General features: G+C 43.2%; 1 protein-coding gene across 1 annotated transcript in view; it reads left to right on the top strand.

Moving 5' to 3' along the window:
* The window catches only part of MAP3K15 (mitogen-activated protein kinase kinase kinase 15), a 123,698-nt gene that overhangs the window by 26,389 nt on the left and 74,073 nt on the right, over nucleotides 1-23,236 (top strand). The window contains exons 4-6 of the mRNA XM_043570882.1: nucleotides 14,474-14,667; nucleotides 17,700-17,868; nucleotides 19,879-19,985. Coding sequence (XP_043426817.1) covers nucleotides 14,474-14,667; nucleotides 17,700-17,868; nucleotides 19,879-19,985 — 470 coding nt within the window. The remainder of the gene's footprint in view (nucleotides 1-14,473; nucleotides 14,668-17,699; nucleotides 17,869-19,878; nucleotides 19,986-23,236) is intronic.

The raw sequence follows: 23,236 nt of genomic DNA, 5'->3' as shown, positions 1-23,236 counted from the left end.
GTGTAGGGCAAACTCAAAAAAGGTTGCGGGGCGCCTGGGTGGCTCAGTCATTTGAGCGTCTAATTCTTGATTTCGGCTCAGGTCATGATCTTACGGTTTGTGGGATTGATCCCCATGTCTGACTCCGCGCTGACAGCATGGAGCCTGCTTGGGATTCTCTATCTCTCTCTCGCTGTCTCTGCACCTACCCCACTCATGTGCATGCACTCTCTCTCACACACACAAAATAAATAAATAAACATTAAAAAAAAAAAGGTTGGGATCAGCAGAATGGTCATCTCATAGCTAATAGTGATTAAACATTGAAAAAGAATGTCACAGTAAATCAGATGACTTTTAAGGAGGGTTTACTCGCTTGTCCCCTCAATATGGATTGAGTTAATGCTGCTTAGAACCAGAGGTCTGGCTTGTCTGACTGCAGAGGTTTTGGGAAAGAATCTGATGAAATTTGGGGTCTGTAATAATTGGACAGCTTTAAAAAAAAAAAAGGTACAACATAGTCCTAGGCAGTAAATCAGGAAGTCCTGTGAGGCAGGTGTACAGATTAAATGCCACACTCTGTGCCACTGAACGCTTGAAGTGATTTGTGAAGAGATGGAAACCTAGAGGCTTTGAGATCTCTGCCTTCATGGAATCATCCTATATTTCTAGGATTGTGCCTAATGGTGTATTGAACTCGACTTCATTTGGTAGAGGGCTGGTGTCTTAGGGCTCTCCAGACAAACAAAACCAATAGGAGACACAGGGAGAGGGAGTTCTTTACTATGAGCAATCACCTCACATAGTTATGGGGGCTGAGCATTCCCGCCATCTGCCATCCGCAAGCTGGACACCCAGGAAAGCCATTGGTGTAACTAAGTCCCAAGTCATGAGGCCTTAGAATTAGGGGAGCCAGTGGTGTAAATTTTAACCCCAAGATCAGAGATGACTGTCCCATCTCAAGCAGCAAGGGAGCAAGAGGGGCAAATGCCTCTTTTTCTCAGCTTCTGTTCAAGCCCCAGTGGATTGGACGATGCCCACCCACTGTGGCAGAGTCCACTGACACAGCTGCTAATCTCACCCGGAAACACCGTCATAACCACCCCCGGCCCTAATGTTTAATCTGGGTACCCCAGGCCAGTCGAGGTGACACAGAATTAACCATCACAGGTAGGCACACTTGCTTCCATTTCTAGGAACATTTGTTTTGCAGTGATGTGGAGGATAGGAAGCCAATTTCTAGGCTTCAGGCTGGGCCACGTCTGCAGCCATTCTGGGCTCATCTTCTCTTTGGAAACACATTATCACCTTTTGTACTCAGCTCTTTTTTAGACCATGCTCATGTTCTCATGTTCCAGGTTTTGTTTTTAAATGTTTATTTATTTTTGAGAGCAAGAGACAGAGCCCCAGAGTATGAGCAGGGGAGGGGCAGAGAGAGAGAGGGAGGCACAGAATCCGAAGCAGGCTCCAGGCTCTGACCTGGCAGCACAGAGCCCGATACGGGGCTCGAACCTACCAGCATGACCTGAGCCGAAGTCGGACACTTAGCCAACTTAGCCACCCAGGTGCCCCTAAAATCGTTTTCTTAATTTCATTTTCAGGATGGATATTTTTTTAAAGTTTATTTATTTTAAGTAAGCTCTACACCCATCCTAGGGCTTGAACTCACGATCCTAAGATCAGCAGGGAGCATGCTTTCAATCCTCTGTCCTCCTGGCTTTCTGCCCCTGCCCTGCTCATGGGTGTGCATGCACGCTCTCTCAAAAACTAAGTAAATATTAAAATATATATATTAAAATACTTTTTACAAAAATCTTCAACGCTCAGCACATTTTATTTCAGTATTTGAGTTAAAAATACTGTTTTTTTTTTTAAGTTTGTTTGAGAGAGTGGGCACAAGTGGGAGAGGGACAGAGAGAGAGATTGAGAGAGAAAGAGAGAGGGAAAGAGAGAGGGAAAGAGAAAGGGAGAATCCCAAGAAGGCTCTGTGCTATCAGCACAGAGCCCAACGCGGGGCTCAAACTCACAAACCCTGAGATCTTTACCTGAGCTGAAGTTGGACACTTAACCGATGGAGCCACCCAGGTGCCTCATAATTCCGGTTTTTTAAATGAACTTTGATTTTAATTTCAGTGTAGTTAACAGGGTTGTGTATATTAGTTTCAGGTGTACAATATAGTGATGCCGCAGTTCTGTTCATTGCCCGGTGCTCATCATAGTAAGCATACTCTTACTCCCCTTCCCCTTTTTTGCCCATCCCTCTATGTAATTCAGCTTTTGATCCAAGTTCCAGAAAAATTACTTTTCTCTATTATTTTCATCCTTAAGCTATTTCCTACTGCTTCACAGATACCAAAGAGAGCCATTTTCAGCATTTTACCACTTCAGAAAACCTGTTGATGTGATGAAAGATCAAGGTTGAGCCTTTATGGGAACAAGAGTGGAAATGCTAGCCAACCCCGAGAGACTACTTTATCTATTAAACCTTGGAACTTCCTGGTAGTTTTTTTACTCATGTACATAGTCCACAGGTATTCTTGAACTGTTTTAATTTTCCTTTGCAAAAAATAATCATACCTTCAAAGCCATGGTATATTTTGCAGGTTGATTTCCCCCTGGAAGTGGACTCTGAGACTGAATTGAGTGTGCAGGAGATTTATTCAGGCGTGCCCTTGGGGTCAAGGCTGAGGAAGCAGAGGGAAGGAAGCAGGACCAGGCAGAGAGAGATGAGGCTGGGAGGCAGGCTCAGCGATAGCCTTGGCTGATCCTGTGGGGGGCTCTAGAGCTGGAATGGCCTTTCTGGGTCGGGGTGAGATGGCCAGGCCTTTACATGCCTGCATCCAGCCCTCCCTGGAAGGTGTGTGACCTTGGGTGAGGTACTGTCTGCGCCGAGGCAGTTTGGGATGGCAGGAGCTAACAGCAGGGGCCACACATCCTACATTGACGGTCGGGGGTGGTGTCTGTGTGCCTGAGTGTCCACCACATTATAATCATTTTATTGGAGAAATTTGCAAATCCTGTATGCCCCACGACGAAGGATTGTATCTCTAAGGCTGAGAGGCACAGAAATCATTTTCTTCCATTGAATTGTGGGTAATTACCTGGAAGCTATACATATCATAGCCTCGCCAGAAGGAAACACGAGGCCATAAACCTGCCCTGTCCCCTAGGAAAATTACCAGGAGAGGATGAGATATTCCACTCAGTACTTATAGAAGGAATTGTTAAAAGTGCACTAGACCATATTTTCATTTGTCATGTCCTAAAGGCAGAGTTCACAGTTGGTTTTTAAAAATGAAAGTTAAATTTCTAAGCTAGGATCATGTTATTAAAAAGCACCTTATTAAAAGACTAATCTGGTTCTTGACCTCAGGACTAGGTGGGTTTTTTCTGCAAAGCCAATGAAATTTAAGAGAAACTCATTGTTCCCATTGAAATAGTTATCTCTATAATCCCAGTAAATTGGAAATTCTTTGAGAAACAGACATTGGCAATATTGGGTACATTTTCTACAATATTGGAAGTCTTTTTCTTGGCTTACAAGCAAATTTAGTACTCAAGTTCAGCGTAACAGAATTCTCTTGGTCTTTCCCTCTTGCGTTCCTCACTTTTCAGTTTGCCATGACTTGGGATCCAAAATTATCAAAGATGATATAGATTGCTTAGGCACACTTTGGTAAAAGGACAATCAAATTTCGTTTCTCCTTTAGATATCCTCTGGGTTTTCTGAGTTCAGATCAGAATTTTTACCACTTTTATTAGTGAAGAACCAATTTCCAACAAGAAGGCTATGTCTCCCAGTAAATGGAGAGGCAGAATTTTATTTTGCACATGGAATATGATTTACGTGAAAACCTGTGTCCTTTGAATATTTGTCTTGTATAGCTATTTTTTAGTATTTCTACCTCACCTTTTTTTTTTTTAGTTATTTTGAGAGAGAGAATGAAAGTGGGGGAAGGGGCAGAGAGAGATAGAGAGAGAGAGAGAGAAAGAATCCCCAGCAGGCTCCACACTTTCAATGTGGAGGCCGAAGAGGGGCTCGAACTAATGAACTGCGAGATTATGACCTGAGCTGGTCAGACGCTTAACCAACTGAGACACCCAGGCGCCCCTGGTATTTCTACCTCATCTTAAATTCTCTTTTCTCTAGTCTTGATGCCTTTTGTTTTTTCCCTATGTGCTTGTGGTCTTGTGATCTCTTTCAAATTGGAGTATTCTGGAAGTGCAAACCACAAAGCTTTTGTCTGTTCCTCTCGAATGTCACAGGAGTGATGTCCCATTTCACAGGGCCAGTGTTAGAACCAAAACAGCAATATGTAATTCTGCCTACCAACTGAATAAGTCTTTGGTGTCTGAAGATACCCATTTATTTGTTTTAAATTGTGATACAATTCATATACCATACAGTTCATTTACCCATCTGTTTGTGATAGGTATTTTGTGTAACATGGCTTGCTTTATTAAGGGTATTTCAAAATTAAGCCACAATGGAGGTTACTGACAAGAATCCTGAGAAGGAAGGGGAAGGACCTGAGGTCGTCTGGCTCTGTGGTCCTCTGTGGGCCAGTTGGTTAACCTTTCTGGGTCTCGGTTTCCTCCTGTATAAAATGAGATGATCAATCAGGTGGTTACTGAAATTCCTGCCAGATCTGAAATAATTCTAGGATTATGATAGCCATTATTTGTTTGAACAAAGCAGATGAGCAATTGCAGTAGTTCACTTGACACTGCATGGCCTGTTTCCAGCAGTGAGATCTTCAGTTACCTTTTAAGTGTCACAACAGCCTGATGATTCAGTTGAAATTGTTATTGGGCTTCTGTGTATTATTAGTTCTTATCCTAACCAAATAGAGAAAAGTAGCAATACGGAATGCTGTTTGCATCGATCTTCAACAACAACAACAACAAAAAAAACACCTTCATTCCCCTGATGTGCATGTGTGGGATTTTGAAAATTCTCCTGTAACTGACTAGACAAAGAATTGTATCTATTAGGCTTAACACCTTGTAATCATTTTAAAAAATTTTTTTAATAACGTTTATTTATTTTTGAGACAGGGAGAGACAGAGTATGAACTGGGGAGGGTCAGAGAGAGGGAGACACAGAATCTGAAACAGGCTCCAGGCTCTGAGCTGTCAGCACAGAGCCCGACGCGGGGCTTGAACTCACGGACTGCGAGATCGTGACCTGAGCCGAAGTCGGCCGCTTAACCGACTGAGCCACCCAGGTGCCCCTCATTTTTTTTTTTTTTGAGCAGCCCCTGACTTGGATTCTCTTTCTTAATAAATGGACTTTTTAATGCATGCTCATGTTGAATAACTTTTGAAAAATTACTGTCCCGTATTTGTTCATCTGCTCTGTAAATCTTCTTGGGAACACTTTTGCATGGTTTTCTAGTTTTCGTTTTCACGAAGGATTTGCAACCCTTTTGCGTTACAAGATTCAGGCTCCAAAGTAACTACGTTCTGCCAGCATTCAAGATAGGCCTTCTTCCCTGAGTGCTCAGAAATCATTTTTATCTTGGATAGTGTTAAACCACCTTCCATCTGCCTTATATTTCCCCCCCTCTCCTGACTGGGTCATTTATTGACTGATTAAACGTTTGTATTGTGATAAAAAAAAATGTTCTTTAGGACATTGAGCTTGGAAGTCTCATTAGGAAGTCTGTTGGGACGAGATTTTACACATTTATTTGCTCCAAAGAATTAATTGATAAAACTTGTGCTGTTAATGACCAATTTTGCCACCTGCTGCTGGCCATAAATAGAAATAAGTGCTGGTGTAGTGAGGCCCCTTCCCTTGGGTTTCTGTCCTGGTGGCCTTGAACCCTTCGCCTTCTTGCATAGAGTAGCTACACAGGAGCCAGCTGAGGGGAAAGTCCTGAGTGTCCTTGGTTGGTGGCCATTATTGAAACCCTTAGACCGTGAGGTGAAGAACACAGCATGCTCTGCTCTCCTGAGCTGTCCTAGAGAATCCAGACCGCTGTTTGTGAGTGGGAATCGCGCTGTTACCCATAAATGTGTTCGTATGTGAAGCCCCCTGGAGAAACACTTGTGTTTTAGGGCTTCAGGTAGGATGTTCTATGTGAAACATCTGCTGGGGAGTCCGGAGCAGATACTCTTAGGTTTTGGAGGGCCTTGGGACCCCGTTGTCAATCTGGAGGAACCTATGGATGCCTTCTCAGAACATACCTTAAAATGCTTAAGTAAATACAAAGGATTATAAAGGAGGCAAATTATACTGAAACCTAGCTACTAAAATATTTTTTAAAGTTGCATGTTATACTCTGTGTGCTTCTTTATTAATGTCTCAAATAATAAGATCAAACAGCAGGTCTCAAAAGTATCATAAGTTTGGACTGGTAATGGGTATAAAGGTTATTTTGAGACCTCTGCAGGAAGTGTAACGTGATAGGAAAAATTCTGTGATTTCTATTAGTGACAAAGTCCTGGGTCCCATGAAAACTAAGATGTGTTACCTCTGTTCCTAATTGAAGGCAGCTTTACAATTCATTTAAAGGTAAATGGTGACAAAGATGTAATTTTCTTCTCATTCAAGTTCATAGACTCCCAAGGATTAATAGACTCCAGGTTCACAACTCCTGGGCTGGTCTAGAACTGTTGAACACAGCTGATATTTACTGTATGCCCACTATGTGCCATGACCATATTTAGGCCCCTATCACCTAATGAGGTTGAGAGTACGATTGTCCCCATTTTAAAGATGAGAACACTCAGATTCGGACAGAGAAGTACATTGTCCGGGGTCATTCATCTAGTATGGAATGGAGCTGGGATTCAATCCTTGGCCATCCCAGTTCTCCACCATCTTTGCTATGCTTGAGCAGAGATGCTATGATACTTCCTATTTCAGTATTAATAATGTATTTCTTTCTCACCTGACTTAGCAAATGTTGGGGGGAATCCATCCCACTACCCAGCTCTGCTGAGATGATGAAAAGGAAATGCCTCTGCTCCGTCCTCTTTGACAGCAGTACATACCAAGAACCTTAAACTTCCTCTAGTCATTTCATTCTTGGGAAAAGACAACAGTGTGAAGATGCAAAAGTGTTCATCTCTGTGTACAGTAAGAAAATTTTCAGAACAAAGTTAAACAGAATGGTTAAGTACACGGTAAATATTTACCATGTGGAGTATTAGGGAGGCACTAAAAACGACATTCGAGTATGGAAGTGTTGAATCACTATATTGTACACCTGAAACTAATATAACACTGTATGTTAACTACCTGGAATTAAAATTAAAACTTAAAAAATAAAATTGGTGACTGGTAAAGGAAAAAAGTATGGCATTTGAGACTATATAATCAAACTTTTATAATGAGAGCTTTTTTAAAAGCACCTGTTCTTTAACCTAGTGATGGTACAGGACAGTCTGTTCATGGTGATGAATCTGTACATGGAAGTAGTTCTAGAAATCTCCACTGCTAAGGTAGGGACTAGAAACTTTCAGAGGACACATTCCTCCACTCCCAAATGTCACGGTGTCTGAGGCCAGTGGCTTTTACTCTGCTCTCTGACCCCACTTACTATATGAGAATCTTCCTTTGGGAGGTATTTGAAGAGTTTTTGGAAGGGTTTACATGTTAATGTGCCTAGCATACTGGTTCTAATGCCCCTTTATTGTAGGAAACTAAGCTGCCTTTGTTGAATGTGTTTTACTAAGCTGGATTCTTGAGATGTTTCCATTTATAAATGTAACAGTTACAAATATACAAGCTTGGTTTGCTATTGGACATGTGTTATGCTAATCAGTGTTTTTTCTTTTTAATTTCTGCTCTCCCCACCAACAAAAGTCTGAATGTGCTCCATCATTTGAAGATGTTTGAGCCTATTCTTCTTCCTTAGAACAAAAGTACTGCACTCAAAAGCTTGTGCTTTCACTTGGAGGTTTATGAATCGCTTTTGTAAATGTAGCCATTAGTCCCAATTGCTTTCTGTAAAATTTCTTCAACTTTTATACACTTCATGAGAGATTTTCTCAAAGGGAGTATTTTTACTTTGCCAAGGCTCCAGATTCCCGTTGTCTGCGCAGTCCTGTTCAGTCAGCTCGCTCAGTTGTCAGACATCACGTATCCCCTCTCTTTCTCCTCATTTTTCTCTGTGGCTGAACATTTGCCCAAAGGATCAGGTCCCCGCCTGGCTGTGGGCAGGTCTTGATGAGCCTGCGCCTCTCTTGCTCTGCCCACTTGAGCCATAACCTGGAACAGCACGTAGCGTTTATTTGCCGAGGTCCTATTTTTTTCATACCTCATTATTGAGGACTTGAGTAGGATGGGGACAGAGTTTACTTTTGTGCTATTTGGGAGCAATGGGCTTGCTGAAGAAAGACTATGAATAAGATTTCAGCGAAGTGTTTGTTTTAGAAATGGCGTTAAGACCTGTCATACTTGTATCCAAATAAGTGGGATTCTGGCACCTTCAGTTACAGGTCTGTTATGGATACTCCGGGTTATATAGTCGTAAAGTTGGTAAATATTTTTGTGATAATTATTATTCTGTATAATGTTTTTTAAATAAGCTGAGAGAAGGAAAAAAGAAATGTATATATTTATAGAGTTACATTAACCTTTTCGTTGACCATTTCTGGTAACTTTTTGTTGGTTTCTGTGGATTCCAGTTAACACATGGTGCAATTTCCTCATGCCTGTGTACCTTGTGTTATTTCCACCTGCGTCTTTTACACTGTTACTGTCAAATAAATCCCGTTTCTGTATGTTACATACAGATTAGATGATTATATATGTCATTTTATGCAGTTTTCTTTTTATTGTTAGAGTGAATGGGAGACAGGGGCAGAGGGGGAGAGTGCGAATCCCAAGCAGGCTCTGTGCTCAACACGGAGCCCGATGCCGGGCTGTATTGCATGACCGTGAGATCATGATCTGAGCTGAAACCAAGAGTTGGACACTCAACTGACTGAGCCTCCCAGGTGTGCCAATGTGATTGTCTCTTAAGTTAGTTAAGAAAGAAGAAATTGTCAATCATATCATCTTTTTTTAAAATAAATTCCAAACACCTCACATTGGCATGGCAAAGAAAGTCTTCTTTTAAAGTTTATTTATTTCTTTTGGTGGGGGACCAGAGAGAGACAGAGAATCCCAAGCAGGCTCCTCAATGTCAGCGCAGAGCTGGACACAGGGCTCAATCCCACGAACTGTGAGATCATGACCTGAGCTGAAACCAAGAGTCAGGCGCTTAACCAACTGAGCCTCCCAGGCGTCCCCAGTCATATCATCTGTTATCATTAACTGTTTACCTTTCCTGGCATGCTCTGTTTTTACCAAGTGAATTAGAATTAGTGTCTGGTGTCACTCACTTTCAGCCTGAAGAACTTCCTTTAGTAGTTTTTGTAAGGTGGTTCTTCTAGGAACAGATTATCTCAGTTGTTGTTGATCTGAAAATGTCTTCATTTTCCCTTGATTCTGAAAATCTAGTTTTGCTAGGTAGAAGGTTCTGGCTGACTTACTTTTTCTTTCACCCCTTTGAATATGTCCTCCTCCTGCCTTATGGCTTCCTTATTTCCAGTGGAAAGTCAGATGTTTTCATCGGAGTTTCGTGTGCGTGACAAGATCCTCTTACCTTTCAAGATTTTCTTTTTGTCTTTGAAAATGTTAGCCGTGATATATCTGGGTATGGATCTCTGAGTATCCACCGTGAAGTTCATTCAATTTCTTGGATATGAAATTGAACAATTCATTTAATCACATCTGTGAAGTTTTCAGAAATTATTTCTTTGGATATTTTTCTGCTCCTTTCTCTGCTCTCCTTCCAGGACCCCTGTAATGTGCCATGTATGTTGGTTCACTGGGTGATGTCCCACATTTTTGTGAGGCTCTGTTGATTTCTCTTCGTTCTTTTTTCTCTCTGTTCCTCAGACGGCATCATCTGTTGATCTGTCTGCAAGTTTGCTGATCCTTTCTTGCCCTCAGATTTCCTGTTGGGCCCCTTCAGTGAATTTTTAATTTTGGTCCTTGTACTTTTGAACTCCAGAAATTCCATTTGCTGGTTTGTTTTTTGTTTTTGTTTGTTTGTAATTTCTGTCTCTTCACTGACATCTTCTATTAGATGAGACATTGTCATCATACCTTTCTTTCATTCTTTTCAGGTTGGTTTCTTTAGTTCTTAGAATACCTTTATAATATCTGCTTTCAAGTCTTTGTCTCCTAAATCCAGTATCTGGGCCTTTGCAAAGGCAGCTACTATTGCCGGCTGTGTTTCCTGTGTATGGATCACACTGTCCTGTTTGTTGGCATGTTTTGTTTCTTTTTTGTTGAAAACTGGATATTTCAGATAATGCATTATAGCAACTCTGGATACTCATTTCTTTCTGGCTGTCTCTGGTGCTTATTTTTGTTGTTTGTCGGTTGGTCTGTTTGTTTAGTGACTTGAATAGACTAGTTCAGCGAAGTCTCTTTGCTCCACAACGTGCGGCCTGCGGTGTGACTCTTTGGAGGGTACAGCCTCGGCCATGTACACAGCTACTCTGACCTTGCCACCCCCAGCCAGGGGTGACTGTGATTATACCTGGGCTCTCCTTGACTGTATCTCTCCCTGATTTCCTTAAGTTCTTGTATTGAGAATACACCTTAATTATTAGCTGACTACTGTGTTTTTTTTAAATTTTTAATTTACATCCAAGTTAGCATATAGTGCTATAGTGATTTCAGGAGTAGATGCCAGTGATTGATTCCCTATGTGTAATACCCAGTGCTCATCCCAACAAGTGTCTTCCTTAATGCCCCTTACCCATTTAGCCCATCCCCCACCCACAACCCCTCCAGCAACCCTCAGTTTGTCCTCTGTATTTGTCTCTTATGTTTTGTCCCCCTCCTTGTTTTTATATTCTTTTTGCTTCCCTTCCCTTACGTTCATCTGTTTTCTTATCTTAAAGTCCTCATATGAGTGAAGTCATATGATATTTGTCTTTCTCTGACTGGTAGTTTCGCTTTGCATAATACCCCCTAGTTCCATCCATGTAGTTGCAAATGGCAAGATTTCATTCTTTTGGTTGCCGAGTAATACTCTGATTACTGTGTTTTTGATGAGGCCCAAGACACCAGTGTTCCATAGTCTGATATAATTAAAGTTGGGTACCTTTGCGGGGGTGGATAAGGCCTGTCTCCAAGGTTTACTCTGACCTCATGAAGGTTCTTCTTAGCTCTCTCTTCCCTGTTTGTCTGTGTTAAACTAGCTGGTCTGTCTTTCACCTATTGCTGTCCTGGAACTACCAACTTCCTCTTAATTTCCTGCCACAAAAATCTCCGTTGTTTTTGATAGTGCTCTTAAGTTTGCACTTGCCCATGCTGTGTTCTGCATCCTGGCAGTCCACTTCTGGGTTGCTGCGGGCCTCTCCCTTCCTACAGCATGCCTCTAGTCCTAGACAGAGCCTGTGGCCCACTGCTCCAGAGCTGGGCGGTGGGGGGTAGCGGCCTACCTCTCTCAGATCACTCCCCTGCTTTCCAGGGGGGTACCGAGCAAGGATGGCAGCGCCTGATCTTCCCAGCTTGCCTTTCCTGACGTGGAACCTTTGTTCTATGTGATCTGGGACAAAGACACTCAGAGCCCAGTTTTCTTGGTGAAATAGGCCAAGCCAAGAAGATCAGGGGCTGCCACCCTTGCTCGGTACCCCACGCTAAAGCAGGGGAGCGTTCTGAGAGAGGCAGGCTCCTCCCCCTGCCCTGGTCCTCTTTCTTGCAGTTGCCCAGGATAGAGCTTCTCCAGCACAGGGCCGGGGTGGATGAGAATGCTGGCGGCCTGGCCTTCCCAAGGAGAAACTGTCAGAGTAGAGGTTGTGGGGTGAGAGGGAGCCCCGTCTACTTGGCTGTACCCACTCAGGGCAGCATTTCTGTCACACTCAGCTGGAGGACGGGAGAAGCGGGTCATAGCTCAAATGCTAGAGTCTTGCTGTTCTTACCAAGATTAGTTGATTTTCTTGAATAAATGTCTCTCCGTTGGTATATGCTCTTCACACAATTCATAAAGACTTAAAAAAAATTTTTTTTTAAATTTTTTATCAGCTAGGGCTGTTTTTCTGAGGAGATAATCTGAGAAGGTTCTCACCGCCCCCTGCCCCCTTCCCATCTAGCTCTTTTTGGGGGAAAAAAACCCCAACTCTGCTTCCTCACAGATATTTTACCTTCTAGACCTCACTGATCCACATAGCCCTCTTCTCCCTCTGTCTGAAATCGGAAGGCTTTTTACCATAAACTCAGCTACTTTGTGGAAGAACCAGTTTACGCTTCTGACTGAATAAATGGCTTTTAGCTTACCTCAACAACATGGCATTTTGTTAGAGATGAGGGAGAAATCAGAGTCTAACCCACCACATCCTGACTTTGCTGGTCAATACCAATCTCTCTGAGAATTTGAAGATCTTAACTGGGGTCTTTGTTCTCCTGGTGCAGGCACTTCCCAGTGATTGCTGGGAAGTAGCTGGCAGTCTTCTCCCTGTTCCCCAGTTACCACCCACAACCCTGGATTCTTGCCATCTCTGTTTATAACGCACTGGTATCTGCATTTTGAGTGGTTGAATCCCACTATCTGGTGCCCACAGGGACAGTCTTCAGCTATTGTTCTGCAGCAGGGTAAGCATTCTCAGAAAATCTTATTTTCAGGAATAATGGGATATCAAGGAGCTTAACGTACAACGTGGCTGGCCTGCCACCTGCTTTTGCATCACCTGTCAGCTCAGAAGGGTTTTTCCACTTTTAAGTGTTTGGAAGATGTCACAAGGTGAGGAGTATTCCAGGACATGTGAGAATACGAAATTCAGATTTGTGCCCACAAATAAAGTTTTATTGGGACATAGTTATGTTCGTTTCTATGCCGTCTACAGTTGCTTTCATGCCACAGAGGTGAGGAGCTGCAGCAGAAACTGGCCCACAGAATCAAAAACCCTTACCGTCTGGCCTTTGACAGAACAGGTTCGCTGACCCAGTCTAAGATGTGTTTGAACGAAGCAGCGCTAGTAACTTTTTCTTAACAAAACAATTCAGGGCCTAGAAACATGACTGAGTAGGACTTAGAGATGCCCTCTACAAGGTACAAAGGAGAGAGAGAGTCTCAGGACAAGGAGTTAGAGTTTGAGTTCAGGTGGAAATAAGAAATCCACCTGTTCTTGTGTAAGCAAATCTTACTCAAATGGAAGACTTAAAAATATGAGTCATGTAGGTATTTGAAATCAGTTCCCCAATGTGGTAGGTTTTCCCACAGCTTCTGTTTGATCTGAGATGGTAGTGTTCTGACCATTTTTTTCTGTATTTAATGAATTTCTTTCTCATTTGGAAGAAGCTATATTGCTTATTTGGTTTCCTGTTCTTGGGGAAAGTGTGCTTCCCAAGGTTATGTGTGTATTATTCTAAAATGTTTGAAAAATTCCATTAGTCTAGTTTTAAAAATTAAGGAGGAAAAATCAGATGAATTATTTCGGCATCATATACATTCTTTAAAACTAAGTGAAAAGATAGGAATTAGGAAGTTTGGAATTTTAAGCTAGTTGCTTTTTTTTAATTTTAAATTTATTTGTGCTTTTATTTTTGAGAGAGGGAGTGTGAATGGTGAAGGGGCAGAGAGAGAGAGAGACAGACAGACAGACAGACAGAATCTGAAGCAGCGTCCAGGCTCTGAGCTGTCAGCACAGGGCCTGATGTTTGGCTTGAACTCATGAACCGTGAGATCATTGACCTGAGCGAAAGTCAGACGCTTAACCGACTGAGCCATTCAGGTGCCCCAAGCTAGTTGCTTTTTATGACCGTGTAGACAAAAGATTGACTGACAGAAGAAGGTCGTGTAAGAATGTATTTTAGTCTCAAATGTGCTAAAAAATTGAGCATTATCTAATGCTTTTCAGAAGTAGTGTTTATGCTTTACAATGGATCATGATTCATAGTCAAATTGTAATTAATTCTTAGAAAAAAAGATACTGTTTTACCTGAGTAGTATTGGACACTATAAAACTTTTTAACATCCTTTTCCAAAATAGCTCTAAGACTAGTCATAGTTATTGATACCTGCTTCCTGCAAAACAATTTTTACTCAACAAAGTTTAGAATAGTTCAGCTGTGGTTAAATTATCAAGTAATGGGGCTTTTGCATCTATGCTGAAAAAAAGAGTATCTGCCTTTACATTGCAGTTCTTGGTCATCAGTGGGTCCCAAGCTCACTCTGATTTGGGGGGCCCGTAGTGAAATGATGTAGTGTCCAAGACTTGAAACCCTAAAAGCTCTGCCAGTGAAGTTCAGAGCCGTCCACAGATCAGTCCAGCCTCTGAAACCAAATTTTTGTGTTGAAGCTTGTGGAATTGAATGGTTTCCAGTTTTGTGCCTGATAGACGCATCGTCCTTTTGCACACACAGTTAATCATTCTCAGGTACTTTCTCCTTCCCTGCCCTACCAGGTTCCACCTGCCTGAATCCACGGCTTTGCTTCTGCATCAGTTACTTTGTGAAACGTGTTTTGTTTCTTTTTTCCAGGCATCCAGTGGAAATTATTATTTCATCCCGTACATCGTGACACCATGTGCTGATTATTTCTGCTGCGAGAGTGATGCCCAGAGGCGTGCCTCGGAATACATGCAGCCCAACTGGGACACCATCCTGGGCCCGCTGTGCGTGCCCCTGGTGGACAGGTTTATCAGCCTCCTCAAGGACATCCACGTGACCTCATGGTAATGCCCATTCACCGTCCTCAACCCTGGGAGCTTTGCCAAACATTGCCCTTCACGTTCATGGAGGCAATAGACCCTTAGGAGATCATAATGCCCAGAGAATGGGGAACCCTAGATAATCCTTTCTAAGTTCTTCTGGAAGCCTTTATTCTTCTTGCTACCTCACTAAGTTGGGCCACTGGGGTATAGCCAAAAGAGAGTAGAACTGGAGTTAGGAGGTGAGGTTCGAGCCTGTATCTGTCGCCAACTCCCCATGTGACTTTGGTAAGTCTCTGTAGCCATTTTCTCATCTAGAAAATAAGGAAGTTAAGTCACTGGTTTTTTCTTGCTCTTTCAACCCTAAGATTCCTTGTTTTAAGATCATTTCTGAACATGATTTCACTCCCCCCTACCCATGCAGTTGTTGGGGTTGTTAAAATGGCTCAGCAAGGTCATTCAGGTCATAAATTCTTGTGCTATAAAGTCAGATCTGTTGAGTCAAGCCACAGCCATCCTGATGTCAGGATGTCTTGGGATGTGTTCTTTGTAGGCTTATGTCGGAGAAGGTATGGAATACTCATTCAGAGGTGAGCAGGTTTGGGTCTGAATCCTGGCTCAGACGATTCTGTGCTTTACAGCCTTGTAAATGGCAGCTCACCTGTCTGAGTGTCCGTGCTCAGGGAACCATGCCTTAGCATGTTCTCACTCCAGAAGTGGGAGGCCACAAATTATCCACTAAACCAAAGCATCTAGTGATTTTGCTTGCAGCCAGTTTAAAGGATTTACTCCTGTAAGTTTGGTCACAAGAAGGATTCGTCCTTGCAAAACAAATGAAAATCCAAAGCCCTGGCAGAATTGACTTACATTGAAATGGAAAGGACCACACGTCCCGCTGTGGCTCAGGTGGCAGCTTCCCAAACTGTGACATGTGACTGTTGTGGCAGTGGCGTGAGGTACACGCTTGCTCACAGTCTGTTCTCTTCTTCTATCCTATCATCTCTTATTTGGACGCAGAGTTCCTTGTGTACACTTTAATGGGAAAATGAGACTGGAAACCCAGATCTGTGTGACCAAATGCCAACGCAGACAGCAAATGGGGTCCCTTTGTGGCACATTCCTGCAGAGCCTGACTCGATCACCCCTTGCTGCTCAGTGAACATTTTAGTGACGTTTAGAGAGAAAGCTCCTCAAATACCATGTGTTTAGGTCTGACAAGGAAATAGGCTGGTTTGCGTCTGCCCGACGAGCAGGGTCTCGCAAGAAGTCAACCCGAGTTTGTTTTTCATTAAGCGTGTGTATGTATCAGTAGGAAAATGCCTCTTGAGTAGTATCATTTCAGGGGACTTGAAATACCTGTTGGTCACTTCCACCCCTTGATTGGTTGGTGAGAGGGTAAATGGTGCTTCTGGTATAAAACCTGTACAAGAGGGGTGGCAGATATGTCTTTAGCTCAGGTGTCAACTCCGATGGATTGGTGACGGCTGCCTTGGCCTTGTGCTGAGAAGCGGTTTGAAGCCATTGCCAGGTTCACATCGATTAGCAGCATCTTCCCTCATTACCACGGGCAGAAATGGCTGCATGTGAATTACATAGATGGTGTCCCCAAGCCATACTCAGTTCAGTGTTTTGTTTATTTACTTACAAGGTATGACTTTTCTGAGGTTTCTTAGTTTATTGAGACTATTTTTCAGAATTAGCCTTGAAAACAAGACTAAACTCAAGTATGACTTTGTATTTGTAAGGCTAAACTAATAACACTTTAATATCATTGATGCCTTTATGGTCCACCAAATGGACAGTGGCTGTCACCCAACTTAATGACTCATTAGATTAATGACAGAATTTTAAACACTGGTAGAATCTGCTAATTTGCTCATTGGGATGATAAGCAATAGACAAATAAGAAGAGAGAAAAAAGCAATGCACTAATTTTCTCTGGGGCATCACTTCATTCTTGAAATGTTAATCGAGGTCCTATTATAAGCATTGGACTAGGCTGTGTACTCTATTCATATTTATTTGGCATAGTTTTATAATAAAAATAAGTAATATTCTTATTCTTATGTATTGTATCTCTTTCTCTCAAGACTGTTAAATTGATCCTGCTCCTTTCTTTAATGAATGGCCTAGTTTTTCTCTGTGGTGAAATCCTCCCAGCTACCTAATGGGATGAGAGTATATTACTGCTTGGCATTGCCCAGTCTCCATGAAAACATTGCTTGGAAAGTAGGCAACCTATTTAAATCTACGGCCATTGTAAGTTGGCCTTCTGTACATCAAATTGGATCATTTTTAAAGGTTCTAAACCAAGTTCCAGGTACTAGCATTGATTCTTTGAGAGGCTGTGGTAAGGGATTCCAGTGTGGATTTGAAGTGCTTTAGATGTTTTCATACATCTCTATTATTGACTAGATCCCACCGCGAAGGAAGATTAGTTTTACATCAGAAGAGCATTCTGGCAGTTGAAAATGACCAGGGGAGTGAAGGGCAGAGGTTGTTCATAAGCTTCCAGGCACAGCTTCTTGGATTGCTCGTGGCCACATCCAGTTTCCGGCTCTTGGCCAACCGGAAAAAGCTTTGGGATTATTAGGTGGGCGGTACCCGATAGATTGATTTGAATGACATTCTCAATGTACCGTGTTGCATGGTTTTGGGGTTATATTTGGCTCTGTGATAATGCGTTAATAGTGGGGGAAATAATGATTCAAGTAAGGTAACCTCTTGCTCTCTTGTGTTTGAAAATCTCGGGGGAGGGCTCAGTAGCAAGTCCTATGCGTCATCCAAATACAGATGGAGGTCAACTTTGAAAATATTTTCAAGGTCATAATGAACTGAATTTCTATGTTAATGTCAAGTGGTTAGTTGCTACAGAATGGGACTAGCAAGTAGGACAGGTCTCCTCTCTCTGCTGGTGCAGGGAGGCTTAGGTCTGGGAGAGGCCCCCGTGTGTTAACCTGAGTCGTGGCTGCGAGAACCTAGTTTGAGCTGCTGAAGGAAGCGGAGTCCCAGATGCATGTAGACGCGACTGGGGGTTTTCGTATTTCCCTCTCCAGTGTTTATTACAAAGAAGCCTTGTTAAATGACATCCGGAGAGCCCGAGAGAAATACCAGGGTGATGAACTGGCGAAGGAGCTGGCTCGGATCAAGCTCCGCATGGACAACACCGAGGTTCTGACCCCAGACATCATCATTAATTTACTGCTATCCTACCGCGACATCCAGGTATGAGTACCTTTAATGGAGGCTAGCACGTAGGGGGTTCTTCTTTGGCATAAGGAATTAATTGCTCATATGAAGTACTCTTACACCAGGTGTATGGTTAGGTATCTATTTTATAGACTAAGTAGGTATATGGCTAGGTCATAGGTCACCTAGCATATCTGTTGTGGTTGTAACATTGGAGGTTTTGTGTGATCAGATGGCCACTCCAGCAGAATCTCATACACAGTACTGCTTAATAAAAGGAACTTAGAATTTCACAGTTTAGATGCACTTTATGCTAGGCACTGTTTCGAGCTCTTGGCAAATACTCATTAATTTGATTCTCTTCACAAGTTTACGGGATGTATAGTCTGATTATCTCCGTTTTACCAATGAGGAAATATGAGGCAGAGAGAAGTTAAGTCCAAGGGTCACACGGCAGTTGGCAAAGTCACGATTTATACTGAGGCAGCTGGCTCCATTGTCCTTGCTCTTAACTCCTCCACTATGCCTCTTTAGGCCTTTGTTGCTTCTTTCTTTGTTTCCCACCACCTAGTAATGACAGAGCAAGAGTAGCAGAGGCACATCCAGGACCCAGGGAATGCAGACACTTATTCTAAAACAAGCATCAGAGACTTGTGGAGAGTCCTTGAGAAAGAGTTTATGAGATGCGGTACCATGAAAGAAATGGTTTTCTCCCTCCAAGTTAAATGCTTTTGAGCCATTTGTAAGGATGTCTTGACTTCCTTCCCTTTGGGGGAACACACGATAGTGGGCCTTCCCTGCAGAGCTCTACAAAGCCATATTGGAGGTTGTGGACCACAGGTCTTTAAATCTAAATGAGCGAGGCATCCCTTGACGACCCAAAGGAAGAAGGGTCAACCACTAAGGCACACCTGCCTGGTGACAAACAGGCGCATCTAATTGACTTTAACAGCAGATGCTGTTAGGAATTTTGACAATGATTAGATAATGGCCTAGGGGACAAGAGAATGGGAATGACCTTTTTGAATCTTTCTTCCATCTGAGCTGCTGGCTTCCTTCTGTCCTTGCTGTCACACATCTTTTTATAACCTTCCGTGGGTAGGACTCTCAGGCTCAAAGGTAAGCCAGAAGCTTACCCCAAGAGGGATACACTGTCTCCTTCTCTCGAGCAGTGGCCTCAAGGTGCAGAGGCACACGACAGGCATGGGATTTCAGTGGGAAGTCCTCTTCAGCTAACTGTGGCTGATTGTCAGCAAGTTGGCCAGTAACCGGGATTCAAAGCCTGGCTGGAAGGGTAGCAGATGGCATTGCTCAGAGGGGACCCAGCTGAGACAAACACAGTAGCAATTTTTCCCTGGGTAATTATGCAGTTTAGAGCTATGGTTTTCAACGAGGGGACATGTGACAGTGTCTGGAGACATGTTTGGCTTTCACAACTTGGAGGCTAGAGGGAGGTGCTACTGACATCTTATGGGTCGAGGCCACGGGTGCTGCATAACATCCCAGAATGCACAGGACAGCCCCCACAGCAAAGAATGATCCAGCCCCAAAATGTCGATGGTGCCAAGGTTGAGAAACCCTGGTTTAGATGAATTCACTTAGTTCTGGCAAAATAGGAAGGACCTGACATGTTTCCTCTCTTAACACAGCAAGTGACCGTAAGATTTTGTGTATGTTTTTATCTCGCTCATCTTCACCCACAGCTGTGCTCTTAGTGTTAACTCGCCTGCCCTCAAAGCGTGGTAGCTATTTTCGGGCTGCTGGACTCATTTGCTTGCTTTTGTTGCCTTTACACTTCTTTCCCTTGATCTTTTTGTGGCCTCTGGTAGCAGGGATTTTTTGTCTGTCTTCTCTCTCATCCATTTTGGGTTTGAAAACAATGTTATTTCTGTTCTCTTATGGGCTGTAAGTAACTTCACTAAATGCTGTGTGTAGGGAAAAGCTTGTATTTAAATGCTGAGGCAGTCATGTTTATAACTGTTCAGAAAAATCTGTGAAGAGCTGTGTGTTTCGTCTCCTTCTCACCGTGGGACCTCTTGCCAACAGGACTATGATGCTATGGTGAAGCTAGTAGAAACACTAAAAATGCTGCCTACGTGTGACTTGGCCGATCAGCATAATATTAAATTCCATTATGCATTTGCACTGAACAGGTAAGTGTAATAATGTACGTATAGAATTTTGAAATCTGCCTCCTCTTCTGTTCTCCTTTTTTTTAATGTTGGTTTATCTTTGAGAGGGGGCGGGGAGAGAGAGAGAATCCTAAGCAGGCTCCGTGCTGTCAGCACAGAGCCTGATGCAGGGCTCGAACCCACGAGCTGTGAGATCATGACCTGAGCTGTACCAAGAGTCAGATGCTTAACTGAGCCACCTAGGCGCCCCCAGTCCTTCTTTCATTCACCTCTCACTGAGTCTGAGCCAGATCATTTGCTAAATGCCAAGGTTATGAAAATGGGCAAGGCATATGGTCTTCGTCTTCGGGGATTTGGTCTTTGGAGCATATGTTCCAGCTGTGAGGCCAGACATGTAAATAAAGCCCTAAGAGCTCAGAGTAATAAATGCCTTAATGAAGGTTTGCCCAAAATGCTGTGGAAGCATACCAGAGGGAGGAAGTTATTCTCCTTAGAGGTTTTTCTGTTTCTTTTGGAGAGAGAGCACAAGCGAGGCAGCAGGGGGTTGGGTGGGGCAGAGTGGGGGGCAGGGAGAGAGACAGAGAGAGAATTTGTCCAGTAGGCTTCATGCCCAGCGTGGAGCCCAGCACGAAGCTTGATCTTATGACCATGAGATCATGACCTGAACTGAAATCAAGAGTTGGATGCTTAACCGACTGAGCCACCAGGCGCCCCTCTGCTTGGAGGTTTTTAAGAAGCTTCCCTGGGGTCTTTTGGGCTGGGTTTGGAATTCATAGCAGGAATAACCTTGCGGGCAGGAGAGAGTGTGGGATGGGGATGGTGAAAAGGCCGTTCTGCTTGGCCAGAACAGAAATCGGAGCTTAGTGTTCTTCATGTGCAGGGTGCCCTCAGGGAGCATCCAGGGTGACTATAACATGGGACACACGGGAAGCAAGCACATGCCATGAGGCTAAGTGTGGAGGGTGGGACTATGTCTTCAAAGGACCTTGTACACCTGAATAAGGAGTTGATAGTATCTTGTAGATGGTGAGGGACTAGTTGAAGCAACAGGATGACGTTGTATGATAGGAAAAGTAGGTGCTGTCTTCATTTACTAGTATGATCTGAACTTCGGAATATAAATTACTGAGCTAGATAGTCTGTGAGACTTGGAAACTCCTGCCTGGAGACCACGAGCCTCAAAAGCTTGTGTGCTGGGGGGTATTAGTTCAGATGCTGTAACAAAGACACCTCAAATAAAATGATTGAAGTAAGATCAAAATTTCTCTTTCACATGGTAGTCCAGTGGTGAGTGGGCCAGACTAGTGGCATAGCACGCTCCAGGAATTGTTCAGGGACCTGGTTTCAGACCATTTTGTAGCTCTTAAATCTGCACAAGTGTTGTCTTCTTCTAGTTGAAGACAGGTCGCTGCTACCCTGTTTTCCCAGCCTATGCAAAGGGGGAAACAGTGGAGACTCAGGACAGCCTCCTTTAAAAGCAAGTAGAATTTGCACATGACACTTCTCACATTCCACTGGTGAGGGCATAGTCACATGAGTCCATCTAGCCGTAAGGGCAGTTGGGAAATGTAGTCTCTACCTGGTTGACCATGTGCTCATTCAAACTTGGCTACTGTGGGTTTGGAGGATGAATTATAAGCTTGCCATTTCAACCTTCCAAAATCCTAGATGCCTAAATGTCTTAATCCTGCAGTCTCCCTTCTTCCGTGGGTAAGATACAGGAAGGAGAGCAGCATTAGGTGAATATGGTGAGAGCCATGCCCAGATATACTTACTGTGGGACCTGCCTCCTGCCGGGGCCAGAAATTGGTCATATTGAATTATAAAGCAGAAAACTCTGGGAGGGTGTTCAGACTCAGCCTGAGAGCCAAAGAGTTTTGGCACCTCCTGATCAACCTTCCATGGCCAACATCTTCCACGGGGAATGAATAAAGTGAGTATAGGAGGTGACCTGGGTTAGAGGACTCCTGTGTCTAGTTTCTCGGTCTTGGCTTGGTTTCAGCAGCTGGATTAGGCTACACATTGTGGGTTTGCCCCGGCAGCATCTGCAGGACAGCAGATGTGTTCAGAAGCCCATGGCTTCAGGAGTCTTAGAACCCACGTGACATCACGTCTCTCTCTTATGTTGAAGTAAAATGTACATGCATTGAAATGCATAGATCTTAAGTGTACAGTTGGATGAATTTTGATAAATGGACATAGACTGTACACAACACCCTTATCAAAATATAAAACATTTCCATCCCCTCAGAAAGTTCCTTTGTGCTCCTTTGCAGGCAGTTCCCACCCCTTTGTATGCAACCGCTGTTGTAACATCTGTCAGCCTAGATCAATTTTTCGTGTCCTTGAACTTCGTATAAATGGAATGACACAGTGTGTATTTCCGTTGTGTCTGTTTCCTTCACTTGGCATCATGTTTGTGAGATTCATCCGTGCTGTTGGATGTATTCTTAGTTCGTTGATTCTTGTTGCTGGAGAATAATCCGTTGTGTGGATATACCACAATTGATTTATCTGTTTTATTGCTGATAAACCTTTAGGTTGTTTTTACTTTGTGGTGCTAAGAACAGTGCTGCTATGAATATTCTTGTGCATGATTTTTGTACATATATGGCACATTTCTGCTGGATATATAGCACACGTGTATGTCCTGCTGGAGTAGATAATGGCAAACAGTGATAGGATTTTTATTCCTTTTGGAGGGAAGATTTCATGATCTCTGTGAAAAATGTGCCTCCTCTCTCCCCGCTACTCTTTTTTTTTAAGTTTATTGATTTATTTTGATGGGGGGAGGGACAGAGAAAGAGCAAGGGAGAGAGAGAATCCTGACCAGGCTCTGTGCTGTCAGCACAGAGCCCGATCTCACAAACTGTGAGATCAAGCCGAGATCAAGAATTGGACACTTAACCTACCGAGCCACCCAGGAGCCCCTCCCCACTGGTCTTTAAACTCAGCATCCCAAGGCAGGGAGTGTTGGGAAGGGCATCTTCATTAAGCCCAGAAAACAAAAGAAAAGTCTTGTAACTCTGTTACGTCAAAGTAGTGTGTGCCACTTTCATTCATATTTAATTATACTTGATTAACCCTTGATTTGTAAGGATTAAATGAGCTGGCACTGATGAAGTTTCTGGAAGAATGCCTGGCACAGTGTAAGTGCTATGAAAAAATGGTTTGTTAAATAAAAATGAAGAGGGCCGTTTAAGTCACTCACCACCATGTCTTCTCTCAGATGGAGTAGAGGTAACTGCTGTCAGACAGAACAAAATATTCTG

Source organism: Prionailurus bengalensis, chromosome X (assembly GCF_016509475.1).
Source record: "Prionailurus bengalensis isolate Pbe53 chromosome X, Fcat_Pben_1.1_paternal_pri, whole genome shotgun sequence".
Taxonomy (NCBI): domain Eukaryota; kingdom Metazoa; phylum Chordata; class Mammalia; order Carnivora; family Felidae; genus Prionailurus; species Prionailurus bengalensis.
Note: the sequence above shows the minus strand (reverse complement) of the source record. Positions and strands in the feature narration are given on the sequence as shown.